Here is a 23977-nt window from a genome sequence, read left to right on the forward strand (position 1 = left end):
GAATCACAGACTGACAAAGTGGCTTCTGCACAGAGCATATCTTCAGAAAAGGATGTGTGCCAGTCTTGCTTCAAATATTAACATAAGTTGGTGATAATCTTGACAGTTTAATGACATTTATTACTGGTTATGAAAAACAGTAGCATAAGCGCAAGGGTTTATGAAAATGGCTATGCGTCGTAATGCAGCAAAGCTTTGCAATACATTTAAAAACAGTTGCTTCTACTGTTCTAAAGACTGTTGTGTCTGTGTCTGCAGTCGGCATAGTGCCAGTGTTTGGTGTGTCACCTATTCAATTCTTTCAAATATTGTGTGGAGGTTTTCCCATAGTGATACTTTTATTTAAGATAATACTTACACTTTTCACTCAGTAGCAGTCACTGTCTTTTTTTCTTTTTTTTTTAACAAACAGCAAATCTGTGATTGTAAAGTTATACTCATTTTCACTGGGCCACTGCCAAATACTCCAAATATCATAGTTTAGACTTCTCATATATTCTTAAATACTGTAATGGACTTCTTTTAATGGCACAAGTTCATTTTCAAAACACAAGTGCTCTGGATTTGCTCTTAAAAGTAAACACCCACAAAGATCAAAAATGTTCCTATAAAAGAAGAAAGAAACGTTAGCATCAAGGGATGGAGAAGGGAACACATCGGATCGGCTCTGGAACACATACACTAGTTAATGAACTTTTCAAAGCTGATGTAGTCTCAAAAAAAAGAAAAAAGGAAATGCCACTCGTAGTTCTGCAAAGTGCTTCGGCATCTCTGGATTAACATCTTGCTTTCGTGTCAATTTGTCAAGATCTTGGTGAGCACAAAATTTTACATGATGGAAGTTCTTCTTGTCCAGTAGCTATAAAACATGAATGGAAGTTTGGAAGGCTGCCCGGAGAAAGCAAACAAGTTCTGTTTGACAGTTTCCATTTATAAGGATATCGGTATTCCACTTGAAATCCAACTACATTACTTCAACTGTCCTCAAGCAGTCTTCAAGTCTTGGTTCCAGCATTTCCATAATTTGATCTAAGATGATGAGTCCCAGATATTCCATACTACCGTGTAACCTGAAAAAGAAGACTTATTTTCAAATTAAAAAAAAAAAAGCAGTTCATTTTAAATTAAATTACAATGCATGTATTTCAATTTAAATGTAGAATATCACTGACAGCAAATTGGCAAATATGATATTCCAGTATATTAGTATAATTTAATACAGAAATGTGAAACAGTTACAACATTACAGTTTTGGTATAGTCACAAAAAAAGTCATAAAAAGTCCCATGTATTAGGTTTATAAAAAATTTATTAGATGAAAAGCTGATTGAAAAGATGAAAAGATTTACTGTGTAATAATGCAGTTCATCCTGGAATCTTTACCTGCAGAGACAATAAGGCTCCCCTTCACCTTTAAAGTACTTACAGTCAAATCAAGTAGGTGATTATTGCCATTCCTTGATATAGCTTTTATCGATTGAAACTTATAGATGAACAGTACACAAGTACACCAAATACACAACAGTATGGGACAAGTGCAGTACAATAAGTACACTGAAAGCAGTCTGTAAACTGTCAACTCTTGTTCTATCAGCAAAGTAAGAATAGCAACAATATTTTGCAATATTCAGTTTACTGTTTTCGAATCTTTTGCTGTGATTTTATTGTTTGTGTCAGTGTTTAAACTTTACAGTTTTCTATTTCTTTTCCATAAATAAGCTTGCGTTATCATCTTCATTTACTGTATTTTCCACTTCCTGTCGGCTTCTCTTTTTCCAACAGGAACCGGAAATGAGCAGCACCTTGCTTATTATGGTTAAACTTAAGATAAAGACTTATTTATAAATGTGAAATTTACATTGTAATCTATTACTTTCTGTGAGACTGCTTTAAGACAATGTTTTGGCAAATATTTAAAATATTTTTTTATTTTTTATTTGTGTGTGTGTGTGTGTGTGTGGGTGTGTGTGTGTGTGTGTGTGTGTGTGTGTGTGTGTGTGTATGTGTGTGTGTGTCTTCTCCAGTTGTGAACCTCCACATCAATTTTACCCTTATCAAATTTTTACTACAAGCTACAGTATCTACACTGACAAGTTATAGTTACTGCGGTTTTGCCAACACTCCATTGTGCTAATGGTGGGCTGAGATCCACTGTATGTCCTCTCACTTGCCTGAGTATTGAGTTTCAGTGTCTAAGGTTTGTACAGGTTTAGTGTGAGTAATGTTTATTTAGATTTATTAAGAAAAAAAACGTCATCACAAAAAATGCAGGCTGGTAAAAGTTTTGTTATTTAAAAATTAATAGAAAAATATATAGATTTTTTGTTATACATTGATAATAAAAATACAAAAAAACTTGAAATGATAATGAGAAAAGAGAATTTCTAAATTGTATATTTTAGCATTATTTGTTTCTAGTAAATTAGTTATTTTGTCATACACTTTCTTATTAATAATAAAAATAATTGTAATCATTGTATATTGTAAATTAAATGTAAAACTTGTGAGAAAAGGATTTGTACCGATTGGCCAGGCAGAGGGACCGAGCTGGGAAGGATGTACTGCAAGTTAGAGCAATAAAGGATGGAGAGGGAAATGTGTTGACTAGTGAGGAGAGTGTGTTGAGAAGGTGGAGGGAGTATTTTGAGCAGCTGATGAATTAGGGAAATCAGAGAGTGAGAAGGTTGGAGGATGTGGAGTTGGTGAAGCAGGATGTAGATAGGATTAGTCAGGAGGAAGTGAGAGCAGAGATTAAGAGGATGAAGAATGGAAAGTCGGTTGGACCAGATGACATACCGGTAGAAGCGTGGAGATGTTTAGGAGAGATGGCAGTGGAGTTTTTAACCAGATTGTTTAACAGGATTCTGGAAGGGGAGAGGATGCCTGAGGAATGGAGAAGGAGTGTGCTGGTACCGATATTTAAACATAAGGGAGATGTGCAGACCTGCAGTAACTACAGGGGAATTAAGTTGATCAGTCACACCATGAAGTTATGGGAAAGAGTAGTGGAAGCCAGGCTGAGAGAAGAGGTGACCATCTGTGAGCAACAGTATGGTTTCATGCCGAGGAAGAGCACCACAGATGCCTTATTTGCTTTGAGGATGTTGATGGAGAAGTATAGAGAAGGACAGAAGGAATTGCATTTTGTATTTGTGGATTTAGAGAGAGCATACGACAGAGTGCCGAGAAGGAGTTGTGGTATTGTATGAGGAAGTCAGGTGTGTCAGAGAAGTATGTGAGGGTGGTGCAGGACATGTATGAGGGCAGTGTGACGGCAGTGAAGTGTGCAGTAGGTACGACAGACTGGTTCAGGGTGAAGGTTGGACTGCATCAAGGATCGGCCCTGAGCCCTTTCCTGTTTGCAGTGGTGATGGACAGGTTGACGGACGAGGTCAGACAGGAGTCTCCCTGGACTATGATGTTTGCAGATGATATTGTAATTTGTGGTAAGAGTAGAGAGCAGATTGAAAAGAGCCTGGAGAGGTGGAGATATGCGCTTGAGAGAAGGGGAATAAAAGTCAGTAGGAGTAAGACAGAGTACATGTGTGTGAATGAGAGGGAGGGCAGTGGAGTGATGCGGTTGCAGGGAGAAGAGGTGGAGAAGGTGGAGGAGTTCAGGTACCTGGGGTCAACAGTGCAAAGTAATGGAGAGTGTGTTAGAGAAGTAAAGAAAAGAGTGCAGGCAGGGTGGAGTGGGTGGAGAAGAGTGACAGGAGTGATTTGTGATAGTAGGGTATCTGCAAGAATGAAAGGGAAAGTTTATAGGACTGTGGTGAGACCTGCGATGTTGTATGGATTAGAGACAGTGGCATTGAGTAAAAGACAGGAGATGGAGCTGAAGGTAGCAGAGCTGAAGATGTTAAGGTTTTCGTTGGGAGTGACGAGGATGGACAAGATTAGAAATGAGTTTATTAGAGGGACAGCACATGTAGGATGTTTTGGTGACAAGGTGAGGGAGGCGAGATTGAGATGGTTTGGACATGTGCAGAGAAGGGACATGAATTATATTGGTAGAAAAATGCTGAAGATGGAGCCACCAGGTAGGAGGAAAAGAGGAAGGCCAAGGAGGAGGTTCATGGATGTGGTGAGGGAAGACATGCAGGTAGTTGGTGTGAAAGAGGCAGATGTAGAGGACAGGGTGGTATGGAGACGGATAATCCGCTGTGGCGACCCCTAATGGGAGCAGCCGAAAGAGGAAGAAGAAGAAGAAGAAGAAGAAGAAGAAGAAGAAGAAGAAGAAATGTAAAACTTGTATAAAAAAGTAATAATAAAAAAAAGGCTAGAGTATGGTTTTTAGAGCCCCCAGCATTTCATTTATGTCTAAATTTGCAATCTAATGCGATTAATCTTGTTCATTAGAATCCATGTAAGTTTATCAGCCTTAGATCAGTCTGCAAAAGGAACATCTGTTATAGACTTCATGTCCTTCTCGCCTGAGCTCTCCTCGTTATCTAAGCCATAACTGCTCCTGTTAAATCTTCTTTCCTACAAATGAGGTGTTAGCACTGTGGTTAACTCATGCTCACACCCCTCCCTGCTACAGCACCTATCAGGCTCATTAACTTCGCCAGCTCTTCCAACTCAGTGGCCACGACCCAAAATACCGTTCTGGAGTGTGCTGGGATGGGAGGTGAGAGCTCTGTCGGGCCTGGAAGCCTTTAGCATGCCGGTCTGGTCTTGCTCCTGCTCAGTGACACACACACACACACACACATACACTGGCAGGGTGGAGGGCGCAGCAAGCTGAGGTTAGGTTATGTCTCTGTATCTGAGGACGAGGCTGTGCTACTTGGCTGTGCAGGGAATCCCAGAGTAATCTACACCTTCAAATCAGAGACAGCAGGGAGCTGGCAGGAGCGCTGACGAGATGGGAGGTGTTTAGGTCACTTCCTACTTGTGCACTCCCCAGTGCATCACATGCAGTCTTCTGCTAACGTGTTGATGCTGGTCAGATTGCACGATGTAATTGGTCCTGCCTGAAATTCCAGCTGTTGTAATTTATATCATTTACGTTTACAGCATTTGGTGCATGATTTACAGATTGGGTTCTTAACACTTTATGGTAGTTAAATCGCTGACAATAACAAAAGCCTCTCTAGTCAATACGCTCTAGGAAAAATTGTCATATCTCTCTCTACTTCAGGTAATTGTCTGACATAGAGCAAATCTGTTTATCAGTGGCCTTGCAGGACTACAATGCTTTATGATGGATGTAAAACAAAAGCATGACAGGGCAAGGCCAACTGATAGTTTACAATCATCACGGCCCTGAAAATATAGCCAAAATCTGACCAATCAGGAGCTCCAATCGTGTCGCCATGGTGACACATTTGGGATTCCACACTCGCTGTATTCTAGACATGTGTGAGGGCGGCCTGAAGAGCTTCAAAAATCAAATGCAGCCAGGTTTGAGAGGTGCAGGCTTGCCACTGCAGTGATGGGGAGTGTTCTAGCATGCATTATTTAAGGCAGCTAAAGTGAAAAAGGGCTTCCTCACGTACCCCCCCCCCCCCCCCCTTCCTCTGTCAAATGAATAATTTAGGAACTGGCTGAAGAAGGTGTTTGGTTAGTGAAACTCCTTGGGCTAACGGATGGCTACAAGCCCAGTGTGTCAGTGTTAAGATGTGCATACTGACACATACAGGCATGTACCTAGAAACTCACAAAATACACACACACACACACACACACACACACACCCACCCACACACACACAGGCTCACACGCAGAGTGCAAAAATATGGATTGTTGAAATATTTACCCAGAAAGCTCATGTCGAAAATATTTTTTCACAAGTTGCAGTACTAAATTTTAGTTCACTTTATTTCACTTTGAAAGGAAATTTCATCTGGGTCAAATAGCAATGTGACGTATTCACACTGGGGGTCTGAATAGAAAGCGAGGGTTATAAACAGTGATTTGAAGCTCATCCTCAGATCCTGAAAAAGAGGCTTTCTTCTTTATCTATTGGAATGGGATAGATGATTCCACAGAAAGTAATGCATGTCCTACAAGATTGTTATTTCGATATTTATAAAAATATAAATTAGATTTTATTTAAATATTCTTTTTATGGCTAAGCTTAGCATGATTTTATCCTCCAATTCTTGTTGAGCAGCAAATAAATTTGATTTGCTTTTACTCTTTTGCTCTTTAAAATCTATTCCACCAAATGTTTAGCAGCTTGATGAGGCATTTTGAATGCTATCTAATGCCATGAATATCTGAAGGTTACAGCAACTGTAACTGATGATACATGATTGAGTTGTTGGTGAAACAAAACGATTGTCAAAACACTTTGCAAGTTTAATGACTTCTGAAGGAAAAAGTTCCAGCTGTGTCTTTTCTCACCCTGGTTGTCTTGACTTTGTTCCCGGTGCTGCAGCTCCATCCTTTAAGATCTGGCAACACCTTACATTCCTCACCATCCATACAAGGCTGCATCTGGCACCACCACTTCTGTGCTACTATAGATGCTATGAAGACAGAGAGAAATAAAGATAATAACTTTCTCTCTCACACTGGATCACTCATTCCTTATAGCTGTAGAAACTGCAATCACATTTAGAGAGAAAAAAAGTAAAAACCTCACTCAAACACACATACAACAGTAACCTAATATCTAATATTTCCAAGGGTGAACCAGTATGAAAAAACTTTTTTCTATAATTATTTTAATCTATCTTGTTTTTTAACTTCCTCTCTCAGGCTGGACGTGTTTCAACAGTTGCTGCGTGAAATACATCACTAGAGTGCTGCTGCTCTCAAGAAATAAGGAAAAAGGTTATGATGTCAAGAAGCATGAAAATAAAGTGAACCATGGTGAGAAATGATAACAGCGGTAAAGGCTAAGAGGGTTAAGGCCAAACACAGGGCTAAAGCCAAAACACCAAACGAGGAGTGGAGAAATATTAGACAATAGGGTCAAGGGCCTGGAAACCGGACAGCTCCAAACAGCTGAGTCACTAGCAGTCTTCAAATGACATCTTAAGACCTACCACTTCCGGAGGTCCTTAAATTTGCGTTTTTTGGATTAAAAAAAACATAAAATCTTGCTTCTTAAATATTTTTCTTCAAACTAAATTTATATGAAAACTTACTATATTCTTAATCTGTGTCCTAATAAACAAGTATTAGAAAGTATTTATTGATGGAAACATCAAAACACTTTGTAAGTTGCTCTGGATAAGGGGATCTGCCAAATAGCATAAAAGTACATACAATATATGGACAAATGTTTGTGGACCCCTGACCTTGAGATTATTAAGTGCTTTTTTAACATTCAATTTAACATTTAGTCACCATTTGCTGTTATAATTACCTCTACTTCTCTGGGAAAATGTTCCACTGAATTTTGGAGAGTAGATGTGTATATTTGTGCCCACTCAGCCACCAGGGCTTTAGTAAACGCAGATACTAAAATAGGTTGAGGAGACCTGGGGGTACAGTCAGTGTTCCACTTTATCACAAAGAGTGTTTAGTAGGTGTTCAATAGCAGGCCACTCATAATCTTTCACTCCAACCCATGTAAATCTCTTTATTGAGCTGGCTTTGTGTACAGGGACATTGTCATGCTGGAACAGATTTGGGTCTCCTAGTTCAAGTGAAGGGAAACTTAAATTCTACTGCATCCAAAGACACAATATACACACGCTATACACACGCTACACAATTATATCCAACTTTGTGATAACAGTTTGGGGAAGAACCACATATGCTGTCCATATAATGATTATTCTCAAATCAGCAGAAACCAAGATTTATGAATCCAGGCAATGTATTTCAGAATCAGAATCAGGTTTATCGGCCAAGTGTGTTGACACACACAAGGTATTTGTTCCGGCTGTTAGTGACTCTTAAATGACAGATCAGTAATGTACCTGAAGTGTGAGAGTGCATGGTAGCGCAAATAACAGTATTTTTTATATTTCAAATCAAAATTTGAGATATTATTTCTTTTTCAAATCAAAACTATCCAGTTTGCGACACTGTGCCCTCTACAGCATTTGCTGGAGGGGATAACTGGAACGTGTAAACATCTGAGCAACTTTGACAAGGGGCAGACGTGGCAAAAGTACACACATCCTTTACTTAAGTAGAAGTACAAATAATCATGTTTTAAAATACTCTGGTAAAAGTCGAAGTACTGACTACACTTTTTTACTCAAGGTAAAGTAAAGAAGTTTGGGCTCTGAAATGTACTTAAGTAAAGAGTAGCCATTACTACTACCTGTTTTAGTGTCACGCCGGTCTGGGCCTTACATCATATAAATAATAGGGCTGTCAATTGATTAAAATATTTAATCACGATTAAAAATGAATTGCACATTTCTATCTGTAGTTAACGTACCATAAATCAATACTTTTTAAGTTTGAAATACTCTGATCAACATGGGCATGGACAAATATGGATGCTTTTTAAATGTAAGTTTATTATTAGTGAAACTAAACTTAGCATAGAGCATGAACAAAAAATATTCTTGTAAAAGTATTTTTGTGCTTTAAATTACGTCATCAAAAATCATCAAGACACCAAATGGAACACTTGTTATGTTTCCACACGGACGGTTAATGAGGTGATACTGAAGAAACTTACATAATCAGAGAATATTTGTTTTTGTTGGGTTTATTTTAAATGAGACATTTTGAGCTTTCTATTTAGATATTTATGTCTGTGAGGCAAGTATTTACTGAGAAGCAGGTTGTTTTATTTGTGTCTGTGAAGAGAGATGACAGAGATAGCAGAGAGTGCCCACTGTCTGTTTTCGTTATTTTTACAAAAGCACAGTGGTTTGTTATAAGTTTTGTTGTTATTATAAGTGTATACAGATTCTAATAATGTATTGCTCTTATCTGTTCGATCAAAAAAGAAAAAATTAGGAAATGAGGCCACAAAATGCGCCGGCAGGTTTGTCGATCACAGAGGGTTAATTGTGTGCATCATGGCAGATTTTGGTGATGACCAGTGCAAAGGCAAGAAATAAATTAATGGACTGAAAAAGGCGCACAATGAAGAAAATAAATATTGACATTTCACCAATAGATTAAAACTAAAGTAACGAGTCTGGTTTGAAAATGTAAGAAGTAGAAAGTACAGATATTTGTGTAAAAGATTTAATTAGTGAAAGTGAAAAAATGTCCAAAAAATAAATGGTGAAGTAAAGTACTGATACCAGAAAAATGATAATACAAAAAAAGTATTTGTACATCATTACATCCCACCTCTGACAATGGCCATATAAAGATGTCTAGATTAGTGAGCCAGAGAATCTTAACTGTAAGGCAAGCTGTTCAAGCAACATCATTGGTGCCTAAGGCTCATTGATGTGCATGAGGAGCAAAGGTTAGCCCATGTGGTCCAATGCCACAACAAGATACATCACAGCTTGCTATGTTGGGGAGTTCCCATGCTGAGATGGCACTAAGATGTACTATGGGTAGAATTCAAGAAAGCCTATTTGAAGGCAGTGTGATGCTCTGCTCAATGTTCTACTAAGAATCCCTGGGGCCTGGCATTCAGGTGGCTTTTACTTTAGCACATACTACTTACCTAAAAATTATTGCAAACCAAGTGCATCCCTTCATGGTAATAGCATAGTTGTATGTCTTACTAAAATGCACTTGTGTTCAATAGGTTCTGATCTTGTAATAGGGCACCATAAGAAACTCAGAACTCTGGAGGAGGCAGAAGGGCAGGCAGAATTTGGCAGTATATTACAGAGCAGAAAAGAAGATCAGGATCGATTGACCTGTCCAGAGAGAAAGAGCCTGTCGACATGTTATTAGACAAGCAGGCTCTGCCGTGCTCCAGTGTGCAGGAGGATGATGGTGTCATGCTGAAATGGCTCTCGAATCTGTAGTGACAGGTCTGAATGATGAGACCGCAATAGAGATGTGTAGCTCTAGTTTGATGGGCAGAAAGATTTTTGGGGCACGTTTTATCGATTACATGATTTTACATTACCCAGACAATTCAATTCTGACCACTATATCAAATGAAGAGTTTACATCAGTACATGTGTTTACATTTTGCCTGTAATAGGGTAGTCTCTAACAAAATGTCACTTTATACAAAAACATTACTCTATTTACATAAAACTATTTGCTCTTGTATGATGGTAGGTGTGTAGTGGAATATAAAAAAAAAATTTGGCAGGTTAAAAAAAAAAAAAAGAAAGATAGATACTATCAGTATTCATCCCAGGTCCTCAGATGACAGTAATATTTCACATGAAATCAAAGCCAAGGCAAGATGAGAAAAGCAAATCCTACCATCCACACAGGAGGGAGCTGCTCTGGTGGTGCCAGCGACTTGTCCAGGAAAGCAGGAGCACTTGACAGTTTGAGAGCGCTCTTCTATTTTGTTCTTGTTACAACAACGGTGTGCTGCTATGACCTCACAGGTTCCTGCCTTGACATGTACTGCAAGAAAACGAAACATGGACACGAAGCCATTAAAACTGGACAGCTGTTTAAACTATGATCCTGCAGGCATTAAAGTCTGCAATTTTATGTTTTCTTTCACCTCTGGTTCTTGGCAGCAGGAAAAGTAATATTGCAATGGCAAAGGGGGTCACTTTATTTAACACAAAAACAAACATGTTAGGATATGGCAGTGTTATATGTCTGAGGGTTATTGGAAGATTTTCTGTATTTGGTTACTTGTATATATACACACACACATTTTGAGGATAGTTAGGGTTTTCCAAAGAGGCTAAAAAGCATGTATGGCGAAACAAAAACAAACAAAAAAAATCGCACTTTACTTATTCTAGTAGAAAAAGAAAAAAAAAAAATTTTTCTCAATGTTTTAGTGTTCTTTTCAAATCAGCCTTAATTACATTGGTAAAGATTTTCAATTTACAGCTTGAGCTAAAAATTGATTGAAAAAGGGGCCTCCATCTTCCCATTAGTGGGCCAATCTGAAAATCTCATCAACAACATTAAAAACATTTTGTCTCCAATCAATAAGAAGCCATGCGGAGACACACAAAAGGGCCTATCATGTGGAGGGCCAATCGCTCGCTGGAGAAAGAAAACAGATTTGTTTGTGGGCGTGTATGGGTGAAGGTCTGAGCTAGTTTTTCGCATGATTATTTTGCAATCCAAGGCACACGTAGTGTGACACATAATTTAGAGAGTTTAAAAAGTTAGAGTGAATATTCTAAGTTTGCTTAGGTTGATGAACATTGGGTGAACTGAGGGGCAGGCTCCTTTTGTTTTCGATCGATGAACCCTTAAATAACAATTGTCTGCATAGCAGATTACAAATTATCCTAGGCTGTTAAAAATAATAAAATGATTTCACTCCTAATCAAAATTGTAGGCTCAAGATACCTAGGGAGATGTCTCACTTAACTATAGGCCACGCATTCGTGTCAATTCTACCATGGTTTGGATTTTCTAATAGAGGTGAAAACAATATGATCTATCCACCAAATCTGATCCCCTGACCCTGTGTGAAGAAAAGAAAAAGCATTACAGAAACCCAGCATGAACTTTTCTCTCACAGGAGCAATGAGAATCCATGCTTGATGACACCATCCCATTGCTTCATGATCTTTGCTAAGAGGGTTTTGTGTCTTCACCCTGACATTTGTGTAACATTTCTATGCCATGCAGCACCTACAATCAATAGATTTCACTTAAAGCACCCAGGCTGGTCATCAACTAGCAAATAAGGGTGCAGGAATCAGGTTAGCCGCTAGGGGCTAACAGTAATATAGACTGGCACTGGGCTACAGACCTGCAGGATGTCAGTCTTCTTCATTTAAATCCACTGATTCTTGATTGATAAGTGATTTATCATTACTGAAGGCTAATGGAAAAGGCTGGCAGGCAATATCACCCTCAAATATATTTGTCACTATCTGGAATGATTGAGCAGGTCTGAATAAATGCCACAGGTTTAACTATATTACATATTTAAATCTTAATTTGTAATATTGTAATTTATCCTTTTTTTATGTCCATAATACATAGAGTAAAAATTTGTATTGTATGGTGTTTCCTGTACATATGGCAATAAACTCCTGAATCTTGTTCAATAATAATAGCCTACATGGCCAGAATTCTTAATCAATAAATTGATTATAGTATATGAAGCACTGAAGTAGGTCTTAAACCCCAGAGAACCACTTTGAGGTGCTTTGTATCATTGTGAATTGCTGCCTGCTAGTTCCAATTAGTTATTCATGATTCTCTGCAAATAATCAGAAAGTATTTAGATTTATTTAATTATGTATATATTGGTGCTTAATATATAAGAATAGTAATAGTTAGTACCACTGGCAGTTATTGCTATTACTTTATGCTTCTTCTTTTTTTTGCTATTTGATGAAGGGTTTTAAGTAGACATGCTTTGGAAATTCTTTATATTTCCATTTTCACAAATGTGTCTTCTTCTTTTGGCTGCTCCCATTAGGGGTCGCAACAGCGGATCATCCGTCTCCACACTATTCTGTCCTCTACATCTGCCACTTTCAAACCGACTACCTGCATGTCTTGCCCTCACCACATCCATAAACCTTTTCCTTGGCGTTCCTCTTTTCCTCCTGCCTGGTGGCTTCATCCTCAGCATTCTCCTACCGATATACCCCATGTCCCTCCTGTGCACATATACATCTCCATCCATCCAGCCATCTCAATCACACCTCTCTCACTTTGTCTCCAAAATGTCCTATATGCAATGTCCCTCTAATAAACTCATTTATAATCCTGTCCATCCTCATCACTCCCAATGAAAATCTCAGCATCTTCAGCTATGCCACTTCCTGCTCCACCCTGCCTGCACTATTTTCTTCATATCTTCAACACACTCTCCATTACTTCGCACATTTGACCCCAGGTATCTAAACTCATCCACCTTCACAACCTCTTCTTCCTTCAACTGCACCACTCCACTGCCCCTCCCTCTCATTTACATACATGTACTCTGTCTTACTCCTACTGACTTTTATTTCCCTTCTCTCCAGCATGAACCTCTCCAGGCTCTTCTCAACCTGCTCCCTACTCTCACCACAAATAACAATATGATTTGCAAACATCATAGTCCACGGAGACTACGGTCTGAGCTTGTCTGTCAACCTGTCCATCACCACTGCAAACAGAAAAGGGCTTAGAGCAGGGCTTGATGCAGTCCAACCTCCACCTTGAACCAGTCTGTCGTTCCTACTGCACACGTCACTGCTGTCACTCGGTCCTCATACATGTCCTGCACCACCCTCACATACTTCTCTGACACACCTGACTTCCTTATACAATACCACCACTCCTCTCTCGGCACCCTGTCGTAGGCTTTTTTTAAAATCCACAAACACACACTGCAACTCCTTCTGACCTTCTCTATACAGCTCCATCAACATTCTGAAAGCAAATATTGCATCTGTCAAGCTCTTTCTTGGCATAAAACCATACTGTTGCTCACAGATGGTTCCTCTTCCCTCAGCCTGGCTTCCACTACATCATGGTGTTACTGATCAACTTTATTCCCCTGTAGTTACTGCAGGTCTGCACATCTCCCTTATTCTTAAAACTTGGTACCAGCACAATCCTTCTCCATTCCTCAGGCATCCTCTCACCTTTAAAAATTTTGTTGAACAACCTGGTTAAAAAAATCTTACTTACTGGTTAAAAAATTTTCACTCTTCATCCTCTAAATAGCTGCTATTACTTTCTCCTTACTTATCCTAGTCCTCACTGTCCTCCTCTTATTCTTCACTTCCAAAGCCATCCTACAGATCATAATCCAATGCTGTGTAGCTACACTGTCCCCTGCCATCACCTTACAGTCGCCATTATCCTTCAGGTTGCATCTCCTGCATAGAACATAGTCCACCTGTGTGCACCTTCCTCCACTCTTATACGTCACCCTATGATCCTCTTCCTTCTTAAAATAAGCATTTACCACTGCCATTTCCATGATTTAAGCAAAATCTACCACCATCTGCCCTTCCACATTCCTCTCCTTATGGCCATACCTACCCATCACCTCTGTTCCCTTCACCTACATGCCTATTGAAGTCTGCTCCAATCACCAATCATTCATTCCTAAGTACACTCTGCAACACTTCATCTAACTCACTCTAGAATTTTTCCTTCTTCTCCATCTCACAACCCACTTGTGGAGCATAGTCACTGATGACATTTATCATCACCCCTTCAACTTTCAGCCTCACGTTCATCACCCTATCAGAAACTCTCTTCACCTCAACTACACTCTTACAAAGCTCTTCCTTCAGGATTCCTCCTAAACTATTTCTCTTTCCATCCACACCATGATAGAACAGTTTAAAACCCTGTTTTAAAAAAGAATTTCTGATTTGTAATCCACATATTTAATTTGCCACGTTTTACGCTGGATGCCCTTCCTAACGCAACCCTTCCCCTTTCATCCGGGCTTGGGACCGGCACTGGCTTATGCAACCCTAAGGGCTGGGTTTTATTTTAACAAATGAGTATTTAATTTTATTTGTTTCTTTGTTTTAGAATATACATTGTTAAAAAAAGATAAGGAATTAAATAAGAAAGATGGTAAGAATATTTGCTTCCATTGGAAAATTACTGCCATGATTAATGTTTAGCTGGCAACAAGTTATTTAACCCTATCTGCATTGAGTAGATTAAAAAGAAATTTAAACAACCATGCTGGAAGACATATCCTGTGGTTGTGGAATAGATGATTTTGTTCAAGAAGGGTTAAATTATTGGCCTGCATCAAGCAGAAAATAACAACAACTAGAGGTTGCTAACACTACTAAAATTGGGTTAAGACCGGTCCATTATTAAAACCAGGAAGGATAGTGGTGAAACATCACACAGATTTTTTTCCCAGATCTTAACCCCTTAAACCTGAGAATCTTTTTGATGTACTAGAAGACCAACTCTTCCATCATTAATACAAGATCTTGACAAGAAATGAATGCAATTTTGAAATGAAAAAAATGTTGTGACATTGCATAAGCTTATCAAAATGATGCTACAACGAATCCATGCCATAATCAAATCAAAAGGTGGTCCAATAAAACATACATATACAGGTTGTCTCCAATTTACGATAAAGATACGTTCCGATGACCCATTATAACTTGAAAATATCGTTTATATATGGACTAGCATACCCAGGGGGGCTTAAAGAATGGTGAATAGTATGGGGTAGTTTACTGTAATTTGTTAAACATTTAGCAAAATGTACAGTACCGTAATAAACAATCCAATATATATGTATGTGGCAGCGGGCACGTGGACAAGAGTCGGTTAACAAGTGAAGGGCAGAGCTTGACATGCTCTGATTCAGTGTGACACATAAAAAGAGACAAGAGCTAAAATCTGGCTTTAAAACACCAAAAACATAGTATATATATTATAGATTATATAGATAAATATATATTAGAGATTATACATTGTATAAATTCTAATCTGGCACAAACCATACTGGCTAAATATGTTAAGATATAAACAAATAGATCCAAGATAGGAAACTGGCATTAATTAGTTGCTTAATTTTTTTTTTCACAACAGGACGCAAAACGGAATATCAGAATGTGGTGAAAATGGAGTAGCGTTCTCATTCAGACTTGTGTGTGGACAGATGGTGTGGGAAACAGACTGTGCGGCCTCAAAATAGATATACACTTCTTTTTTTGCAATAAAGGTGTACTTCCAGCATCAACAGCTACTGTATATGTTTTCCCCAGTTTATAAGTATTTACAAATAGGCTGCATTACAGTTATCTATAGTGTATTTGGAACACTATACTAATACTGGGTATTTGCTGTCAAAACACCAACACATTTTCATGACATAGATTCTTTTGAGATTCTGATCCATGTTAACATGATAGCATCACGTAATTCCTGCAGATTTTCAGTTCTACCACATCCCAAAAGCGTTTAATTGGATTCAAATCCAGTGACTGGAAAATCCACTGAGGGGCACTGATCTCATTGTAAATTGGATAAATTGTGACTTTAAACCACAATTAGCTGATTAGATAATTGTATGAATGAGTAGGTGTACAGGTGCTAATAAAGTGTTAAGTGAATATATGTAACAGAAAAGAAAACATTCAAAATAATTTCCCTAAAATAAAGCAAATTAAATGCTGCAGAAATACTTAAGTAAACAACAGTGGCAATATAACCTCAAAACTTGCAAGATTCCTGTGCGGTGCATATAAATGTTGTGTGGGTATTTTTATAACCACCCAAGATATATATTTTGTCTGACAATTCCAAGCATACAGATATTCATCAGTATCATAAAATAGTTCTGACATTTTTCAGCAGACGTCGCCAACCCTGTCTCTCCACACAGATTCCCATGAATGTGATTTGATGTAAAGCATCTAACACTGAGTTATGTGACATTACAAGGGTAAAGGCTACTTACACATAAAACTGAGAATATATTGCATTCGACTGACTGATCATACAGATCATACAGGCTTTTCTTTCCTTTTCATGCTCCTTTTGTGGCCTGTCAGGCAGGTAAGAGTAGACCTTTTGAAATGTTGAGTGGTTGCTTATGCCTAAACAGTGCACATACTGTACAAATAGTGGAAACATCGGAACAGAAAATCTAAAACCACCTCCTGTGCTCATATCAAATTATCATAACACAGCCCCTTTTTGCCTTTGACTGCAGCAGAAGAAGGACCAAAGACTTTGTGTTTCCAAAAGTGCTGTGAAGAGTGTATTGTTTGCCCAGCATCGTATTAGAAAGAACACATAAATGCTCAGAATGACACACAGCATTCACAAAATAGCAATTATTGTGGCAAGATAATCTAAACTGGTTTACCAATACTCCTTAGAAATAAATAAATAACAATGTCCCAAACCCTTAATGTTAAAATTATTAATAATTAATAATTAATAATATTAAGCTTTTAATCAGTGGCGGGCCGTGCATTTGGTACCTGGGCCTTCAGTGGGAAGTTACCTGACTTAATCCACCTCTTAATACCACCACTATCACATCACACTTATAGAAACCATCAATACTACAAAAACGCAATATAACAATTCATGGCATTACAGGGAGAGAGGAATTTCACATATGAAAGGTGAATACCATTTTACTAAAGCATGAAACCCTGTTAAGACAACTCCAAACATCTACACTACCAATTCAACTGTGCCACCTACATCATCTGGAGCAGTTCAGAATCAATATTTGTCTAACAACATGACAAAAACATAAAAATGTAAATAAAATACAACCTACCCACCAGAGGTGAATACTTATAATTTGCACCACTCCTCAGAAGCTGTAAGCCAGTGGTACCGCTCGTATTCACTGTTCTGAAAGTGCCAAACAAACCCATTTCCTGGGCTGAGACACGCTAGCTAGCTTCAGGGTTGGCTGACCTCTTCTCACAATGTCTAGCTTTTCTTTAAAATAGATTTTTAAGTATGTCTGGGACCAAATCAATTTCTCTTCCGCCATAGGCATAAAAAAAGTCTAACTCAGATGTATCAATGTGTGCAGAGCACTAAAGACGTGTTTTGCTAGTCAAACTTGGTTGTAACAGTTTCCCTCCGACCAACCATCAGAGGACGAAAAAAAGCTGACGCTATTCTGGGCCAGGTAGCTGTCCCTGTGAGGCGAATTTGAAATCTGATTGGTTAAAGAAGCATAGCTATTTCTTAAGGAGACTATGGTTAAAATTCCAGCAATACAGATTTTAAAAGCCCTGGGAAGATGAGATTGACATGGCAGCACAAAGAGGCTAAAATCTGATTGGACAAAAAATCTAACAACCACATACACGTACTGGAAGCAGTGCAGCCAAGAGAAACGCTACAAAATGAAGAGAATAAACTGTTTGCGAATAAATGAATACAACTTCATGAAACAAATATTAGAATTTAGGTTATAAATGTAGGTCAGTGATTCTGATAGTGTTTAGGCCAGCAGAGTAGGCCTTGCTAGCCCTGACCGCCCACCATTGCTTTTATAGATTTAACAAAAAAACAACTCATTATTCAGGAAATTAGCAAGAATTTAACAAATGCATTTCTGAGAGCCCCCATTTGTTTGTGAATTCACTGTGGTGAAATCACAAACAAATGGGGGCTCTCAGAAATGCATTTGTTTAATTCTTGCTAATTTCCTGAATAATGAGTTTTTTTTTTTGTAAAATGTGTTTGGGGGAAAAAGCTAGAAACAGGAAAATCGTCTTCTTGTACACAAAATTAAAAAGGTTCAAATGTTGGATTTAAAATTCAACACATCTGGCTTTAATGTTTTTCAACTTTTCATGAACTGTGTGATGCCACCAATTGAACTGAACAAATTTGACTTGTTTTTCTTTCTTGCAAAAAGCTCTTTGCAACTTTACCCAAAAGACTTTAAAGAAACCAAATGAAAAAAGCTATTCTATTTAAGTTACTTTATCTTTTTGTTTCATTCTTGTAAATTCTCTTATCAATGACTAGTTGATTAGATTTTGCTATTAAGATTTCTTTTTTTGCTTAGCAGTATATGTACTAGATAAACGTTCTCTGCAGCACTATGCGTTCTCCTCATATGCAAGGCTCAATAAAGGAGGATGGATTGTATTGATTTTGTCTTCAGCAAGTAAAGTAACATCATGAAGTATTCATAGACACTTTGCTGACTATATCAGACAATCACAGTGCATGTTGTGTTTTTTAAACAAATGGCACAGCTGTGCAGTGGCATTTGTTTGGCACTGCTTATTATGATTGCCTTACTTTGCTTACATAGCTGGCAGTTGCAGTTAAACCAGTTAGTTAGTTAGTTGGTTGGTTGGTTGGTTGGTTGGTTGGTTGGTTAACTTATGACAAGCTGAATTGTTGTAAGCTGTAACAAATTAGCTTCTCATTCATTTCAAAGTCCATTAGTGATAAAAAATATGAAATGGTTATGGAAGGCATGGACAGTGATGCTCAAGCACATCAAAATATCTGTGATTAAACTCGCTTTCCCTAGATCTCTCCTAAAACTTATTACTCAGTGTGATGGCAGCAAACAAGAAAAAGCTCTTTTCTTTTTTCTCCTACTTTTTTTTCCTAGCAAAGTGTGCGAGTGAGAGGAGCAGAGTGGCAACCCAATTACCACAGGCATTGGCGTGACAATTTACAGCAAGTCACTTATGAAATTGTTATGAAGCAATGAAGGAGTTGGCCATCTGTGGTACATGGAAAAGGGAGATCAAACAGCCGGGCTTTTTGCAGCTCCAGTTACACAATTAGACCAAAGGGGATGAGGAAGAGGATGAAGAGCAGTCACTAAGCCTGGTTCAAAAATAAAAAATAAAAAAATTCAGATGAAAAGATGTTACATGAAATACAATTTATTGGGCTCTGTCCTTGTCTTCTATCCCACTAAGGAATGAAGCCTTGAAGTGGAATCCTTTGCCAGTGAGTTACGTATAAGGGTTAAGGCTCCACCAACTCAACAGACTATGGTTGGGCAGCTAATGTGAAGTCCAGTCAGTGCTTACAATCAAGTCTGAGTTCCAAACTACGCAAAAAAAAAGAAATTAACACAACAAAAGGGCACACAAAAGAAGCTAGCATGAATAAATGATAGAGAAACACGTTTGAAGGCAGCATTTCTATGGCAGGCATGACACATGCTGTCAGCTTCTTGTTGCTTTGACACTTTTGAGGTTGAAGCTGGGCATGCTGGGAGTTAAAATTAAATTAGCAGAGATTAAAATGAAAAGCAGAAGTGAAACAACAAAAGCTGAAATACTTCAAAATACCAGCAAACTCCTGCACCATTCGTTGCAACAATGCACTGTTAGAGGTTACTTCTGATCAATGGTCCTTCCTTGAAGAATCACACTACCATCTCCAAATGTTATGCCAATTGTCTCTGAATGTTATTACATTTAACTTCCAGGAAAAAAAAAAAAAAAAGCAGCAACCCTGAAACTAATGGAGAAAACAACTGTATTTGATCACTGCCCAGCTAACATGCCTTGCAATTGATAAAAGGATGTGAAGCTGAAGATAATAACTTCAGGCTTACCTCAAATAACACTGATCTGATCTCGAAAAGCCTTATTTAATCTAGCATGGCATCTAGATTCTTCACTAGCAATTGTGTGAGAACACAAGTAAAGGATTAAAAGAAAATATTAATAGGAAAAAAAACACGCTTATTAAATTAAGTGTAATTCTATTAAAACTAACAATAATATTGGAGATAATAACTGATAAATGATAGCTATTTGTTGATGAATTGGAATTATTTGATAAAACCTGATTAAATGCATACATTTCTAATCTGTATTATAGACATTGTGTTCCTTATGTGTTCTAAAATGAATTCCAAGGTTTAGGGGCAACATAATAAAATAAGCTTCAGTTAATTGAGTTTGAGTGGTCTGCAGCCTGCCTCTAGCCTACAGTCTGACTACTGTCTACAGATGAGTGAAGTGTCTGAAGTATGCCAGACTGCTTCAGTAGATCATCAAGAACTAGCTTCTGTAAAAACACAGAGTAGTTACTAGCATGTTACATTGGTCCAAACTATACAGTAAATCATTAAAGTGTGTACTGTGTTATCAACATCATTTAGGGTTAGTATACACTGGTGTCAGGAATCCATCTGCCACACCTCCGTCAGAGACTGTCATTGCCGCTGCGTGCTCCCAAGCTCGCAGCGCAAATCATGCACAGCTAAAGCGCATCACGCAATCACTCCCGGCTTCCATATAAACCGCTCACTCTCACACACTCGCGGTCCGTTATTGCATGTTCATGCCCGTCCGCGTGTGTGCCGGTGTGTTCGCGGCTGCGCAACCCCGCTACGTGCCGTTCGACTCGGACTCTGGTTTTCTGGATTATCCCTGCTCACGCAGGCATTTGTGTTGGCACTGCCTGTTTGTGTTATTAAACACTGTTTTGCTTTCACTTCGGCTTCTGCCTCCGTTCTCGCCTGACAACTACCTGCTGATAATGGAATAAATATAAATAATTGCAAAAATCTGAAGCTTTTAATGGCCCTTCACAACAAATCTTTGGCCAGGAAATTGGAATTAAACAAATGAACAAATCTGACAAAGGTTTTAAAAAGCATTTTACAGAAATCAAAGGAAAAATATATCACATATTAAGTTGCTTTTTTATTTTTTGGTAATTTCCTGACCAGTGTTTTATTGATGAAACTAAGGCCAGATATGTATGTTATTTCTACTAATAATAAGTAACTTTAAAGATTTATAGTAAAATAGACATGATGAAAGTCAAATGATAGATCAGAGGCATCATGGGCAACACAAAGGTCCTAAAAGATTTTTCTGTGCTGATTTCTACAAACAGTATTGAGGTATTTTGACATTGTATCCAACATCATTACTTCAAGAGATAAATATTTCTGTTCATCCAAGCTCTGTGTCTTTTCTGTATCTGCTGTGTTTTATTGCTAAATCTGACCTAACTGCTGTTACTAAAAGCCAATACTGTGGTTTTAAATTACATGTCTTAGTGGCTCTATATCAAGTCGGCAACAGGGGTTAAATTACAGTGCACCATTTCGCACTCTTATTAGCTCTGAATAATCTTCACTGACCCTTAAACAGTAATTTAGTCAAGTATGATCATAATTAGGCAAAGTCCTATCTTTCTAAATTGGCCATTCTATCAAGTTTGTCTATTAAATTAGCATGATCAATAGTGTCAAAATTATATCCAACAGTAGGGCAAGTAGATCAGAGCTTATTCTAGCCATTCTTGATGATGCTTCTGAAGAACAGATAGAAATGTGTCATCAAGTACAACACAGTAATACATGTAAATGTTTCTTGCATGGCTTCTAGCACTTATTCTTTATTTATTTCAGCTGTCAGTTAATAAACATCTGTTTAGGTAAATGTTCACAATTATGTAGTAAAGCTAGTGCTTCACTCCGATTGCACGCTACCACCCCTCACACATATGCACGCTGCCTGAGTTGAGATGGCAATCATGTTTGCTCTAAATAGCATGCGTTCCCACCCTCGAAGTGTCAGTAGTGTTTTACATCTCTCATACACACACATACACACTCAGTACTCCAAGCCTTCTGAGCATGACTGACAGCTGAGATGTCATCAGGCATACTAAGTAGGTAAAATAACAACATCCATCAGTTTCTCATGCTGTCTTATGCTTCACATGCCAGTGACATCTCAACTCAAATGTGGGTGGTGTGATAATCAGGTCATATGATCTTATAGGAAATGGTGCACTGGGCGATGAGTCGAGGAGTCAAAAGGTTAAAAAGAAAAAAGCACCACAGGATTCTGATCGAGGTTTAACAATCAGGAACTTAATTAAGCCAAGCTGTTAAAAAATTTCTGATGGCACCTGTGCCCTGATATATTTTATTTATTAATGGTAACATTTGAGTAGCCCCCGCAATAGAGCTCTCATTCTTCATTTACCACTTTATCCTGCTCAGGGTCATGGTGAATCTGAAGCCTATGTGAAAATTATACCAAAAAGTAGAAATATGCCCTTGATGAGGCAGTTTAGCATAGTCATTTCACACACTACAATGTTTTTTGGTCATGGGAGGAAACTGAACATCCACACAGGCAATAAGTCAAGCTCAGGATTAAATATTAGCTGATAAGTAATAAAAATAAAAGTCATGCCTTGCCATTTAACAAACCCCCAGAAAATTAGTGGAAGAAATGATTCCTACAAATTAGTATTTTATTAAATTCTAGGTTTTTATATATGCATTCAAGTTTAATTTATCAAGATGTTTATCAACAGTTTCTACAAAGAAATTTCCCCCATACAAATAACCTTTTTCAAAGAAATCAATACAACAGATTTGAATACAAAATATATATTTTTTTAAATAATAATAATAATAATAATAATAATAATAAAAATAATAATAATAATAATAATAATAATAAATAGTAATAGTAGTAAATATTCAAAAGTACAGTGTTTCTACTTCCAGAATCATTAAGCATGTACTTAGTGGCCAAGTGTTAAAAATAAAACGCATCATCTAGAAGCATGTCCACGTCTGTAAAAGCAGAATATTTAGCATTTTACTTTTCTGGAGCTTTCAGGTATAAGTTTGCACCAGACATGATGTTAGAGAAGCAAATGTTGCTGTTTATCTATCTATGAAAATCTTGAATTTACTTATCAGCAGTAAGAACTGTTTAAAGAGTCTTTTAGACAATGTCATATGGTGTTGTATCAAATTTAACTGATAGTCAAACTGTTTAATGCTCAAAGATAAACTGTATATATACAGTGTAACCTCAATAGTTCACGACTTTTCATTTGGAACCGGGCTAAGAGTAACTCGCGAAAAATCTGCGAGAAGACGCAAGTGGCTCAAAAGAACACTAAAATTGTATTAATAAATTACATAAAAATGTTGGAAAAACTATTTATTATTGTATTTATTTAAAGTATTAAATAAAACATGTATGACAAGTAATTAAAAATTTTTGTTGAGTTTACAGTACAGTACAGTACATGTACAGTTCCCCTTGAAAAAGAAACCATCAAAAGGAGAGAGTCAAAACTTTTTTTTTTAGTTTTGTTACTCATAAAGGGTCATAGAACGTAACTCCCGTGAGTATCAAGGTTGCACTGTATGTATGAATATATATCACGTGACCTACAAGGGACTATAAGCACAATCCTTTTTATTTTTTTATTTTTAAAGACAACAAATGTGGTTTTCATGGAAGAGCGGCTCAAAAAAAAGTCCCTCCTCTCCAAAAAGTGTATGACATCTTAAGATTAAAACAATTGCATCTGAACAAACCACAAACAAAAATGGTTGTTCAACATTATACTTCAAACTGTTGAAAACAAGGTGGATACATTTGGCCATCAAGCACAGCAACATGTTTGGCTAAAACCAAACACTGCACCATGTATCACCTCAATCACCTTGTACCCACTGTGAAGCATTAACTCGTTTTGCAGCCACAAAACAAGCGGTCATTAAAACAAGGTTAAACAACTTATACCCAAA

At 37.7% G+C, this 23977-nt stretch overlaps 1 protein-coding gene across 2 annotated transcripts in view; it reads right to left on the reverse strand.

The window, feature by feature from the left end:
* Positions 1–319: 319 nt before the first annotated feature.
* tafa3a (TAFA chemokine like family member 3a) overlaps positions 320–23977 on the reverse strand; it is a 73072-nt gene continuing 49414 nt past the window's right edge. For both annotated transcript variants that reach the window (XM_083528675.1, XM_083528676.1), the window contains exons 3-5: positions 10273–10422; positions 6352–6476; positions 320–1070 (exon numbers count right to left, since the gene is read on the reverse strand). In XM_083528675.1, the coding sequence (XP_083384801.1) occupies positions 1059–1070; positions 6352–6476; positions 10273–10422 (287 nt within the window). In that variant the 3' untranslated portion in view covers positions 320–1058. The remainder of the gene's footprint in view (positions 1071–6351; positions 6477–10272; positions 10423–23977) is intronic.

The sequence above is a fragment of the Silurus aristotelis genome (assembly GCF_946808225.1).
Source record: "Silurus aristotelis genome assembly, chromosome: 2".
Lineage (NCBI taxonomy): Eukaryota > Metazoa > Chordata > Actinopteri > Siluriformes > Siluridae > Silurus > Silurus aristotelis.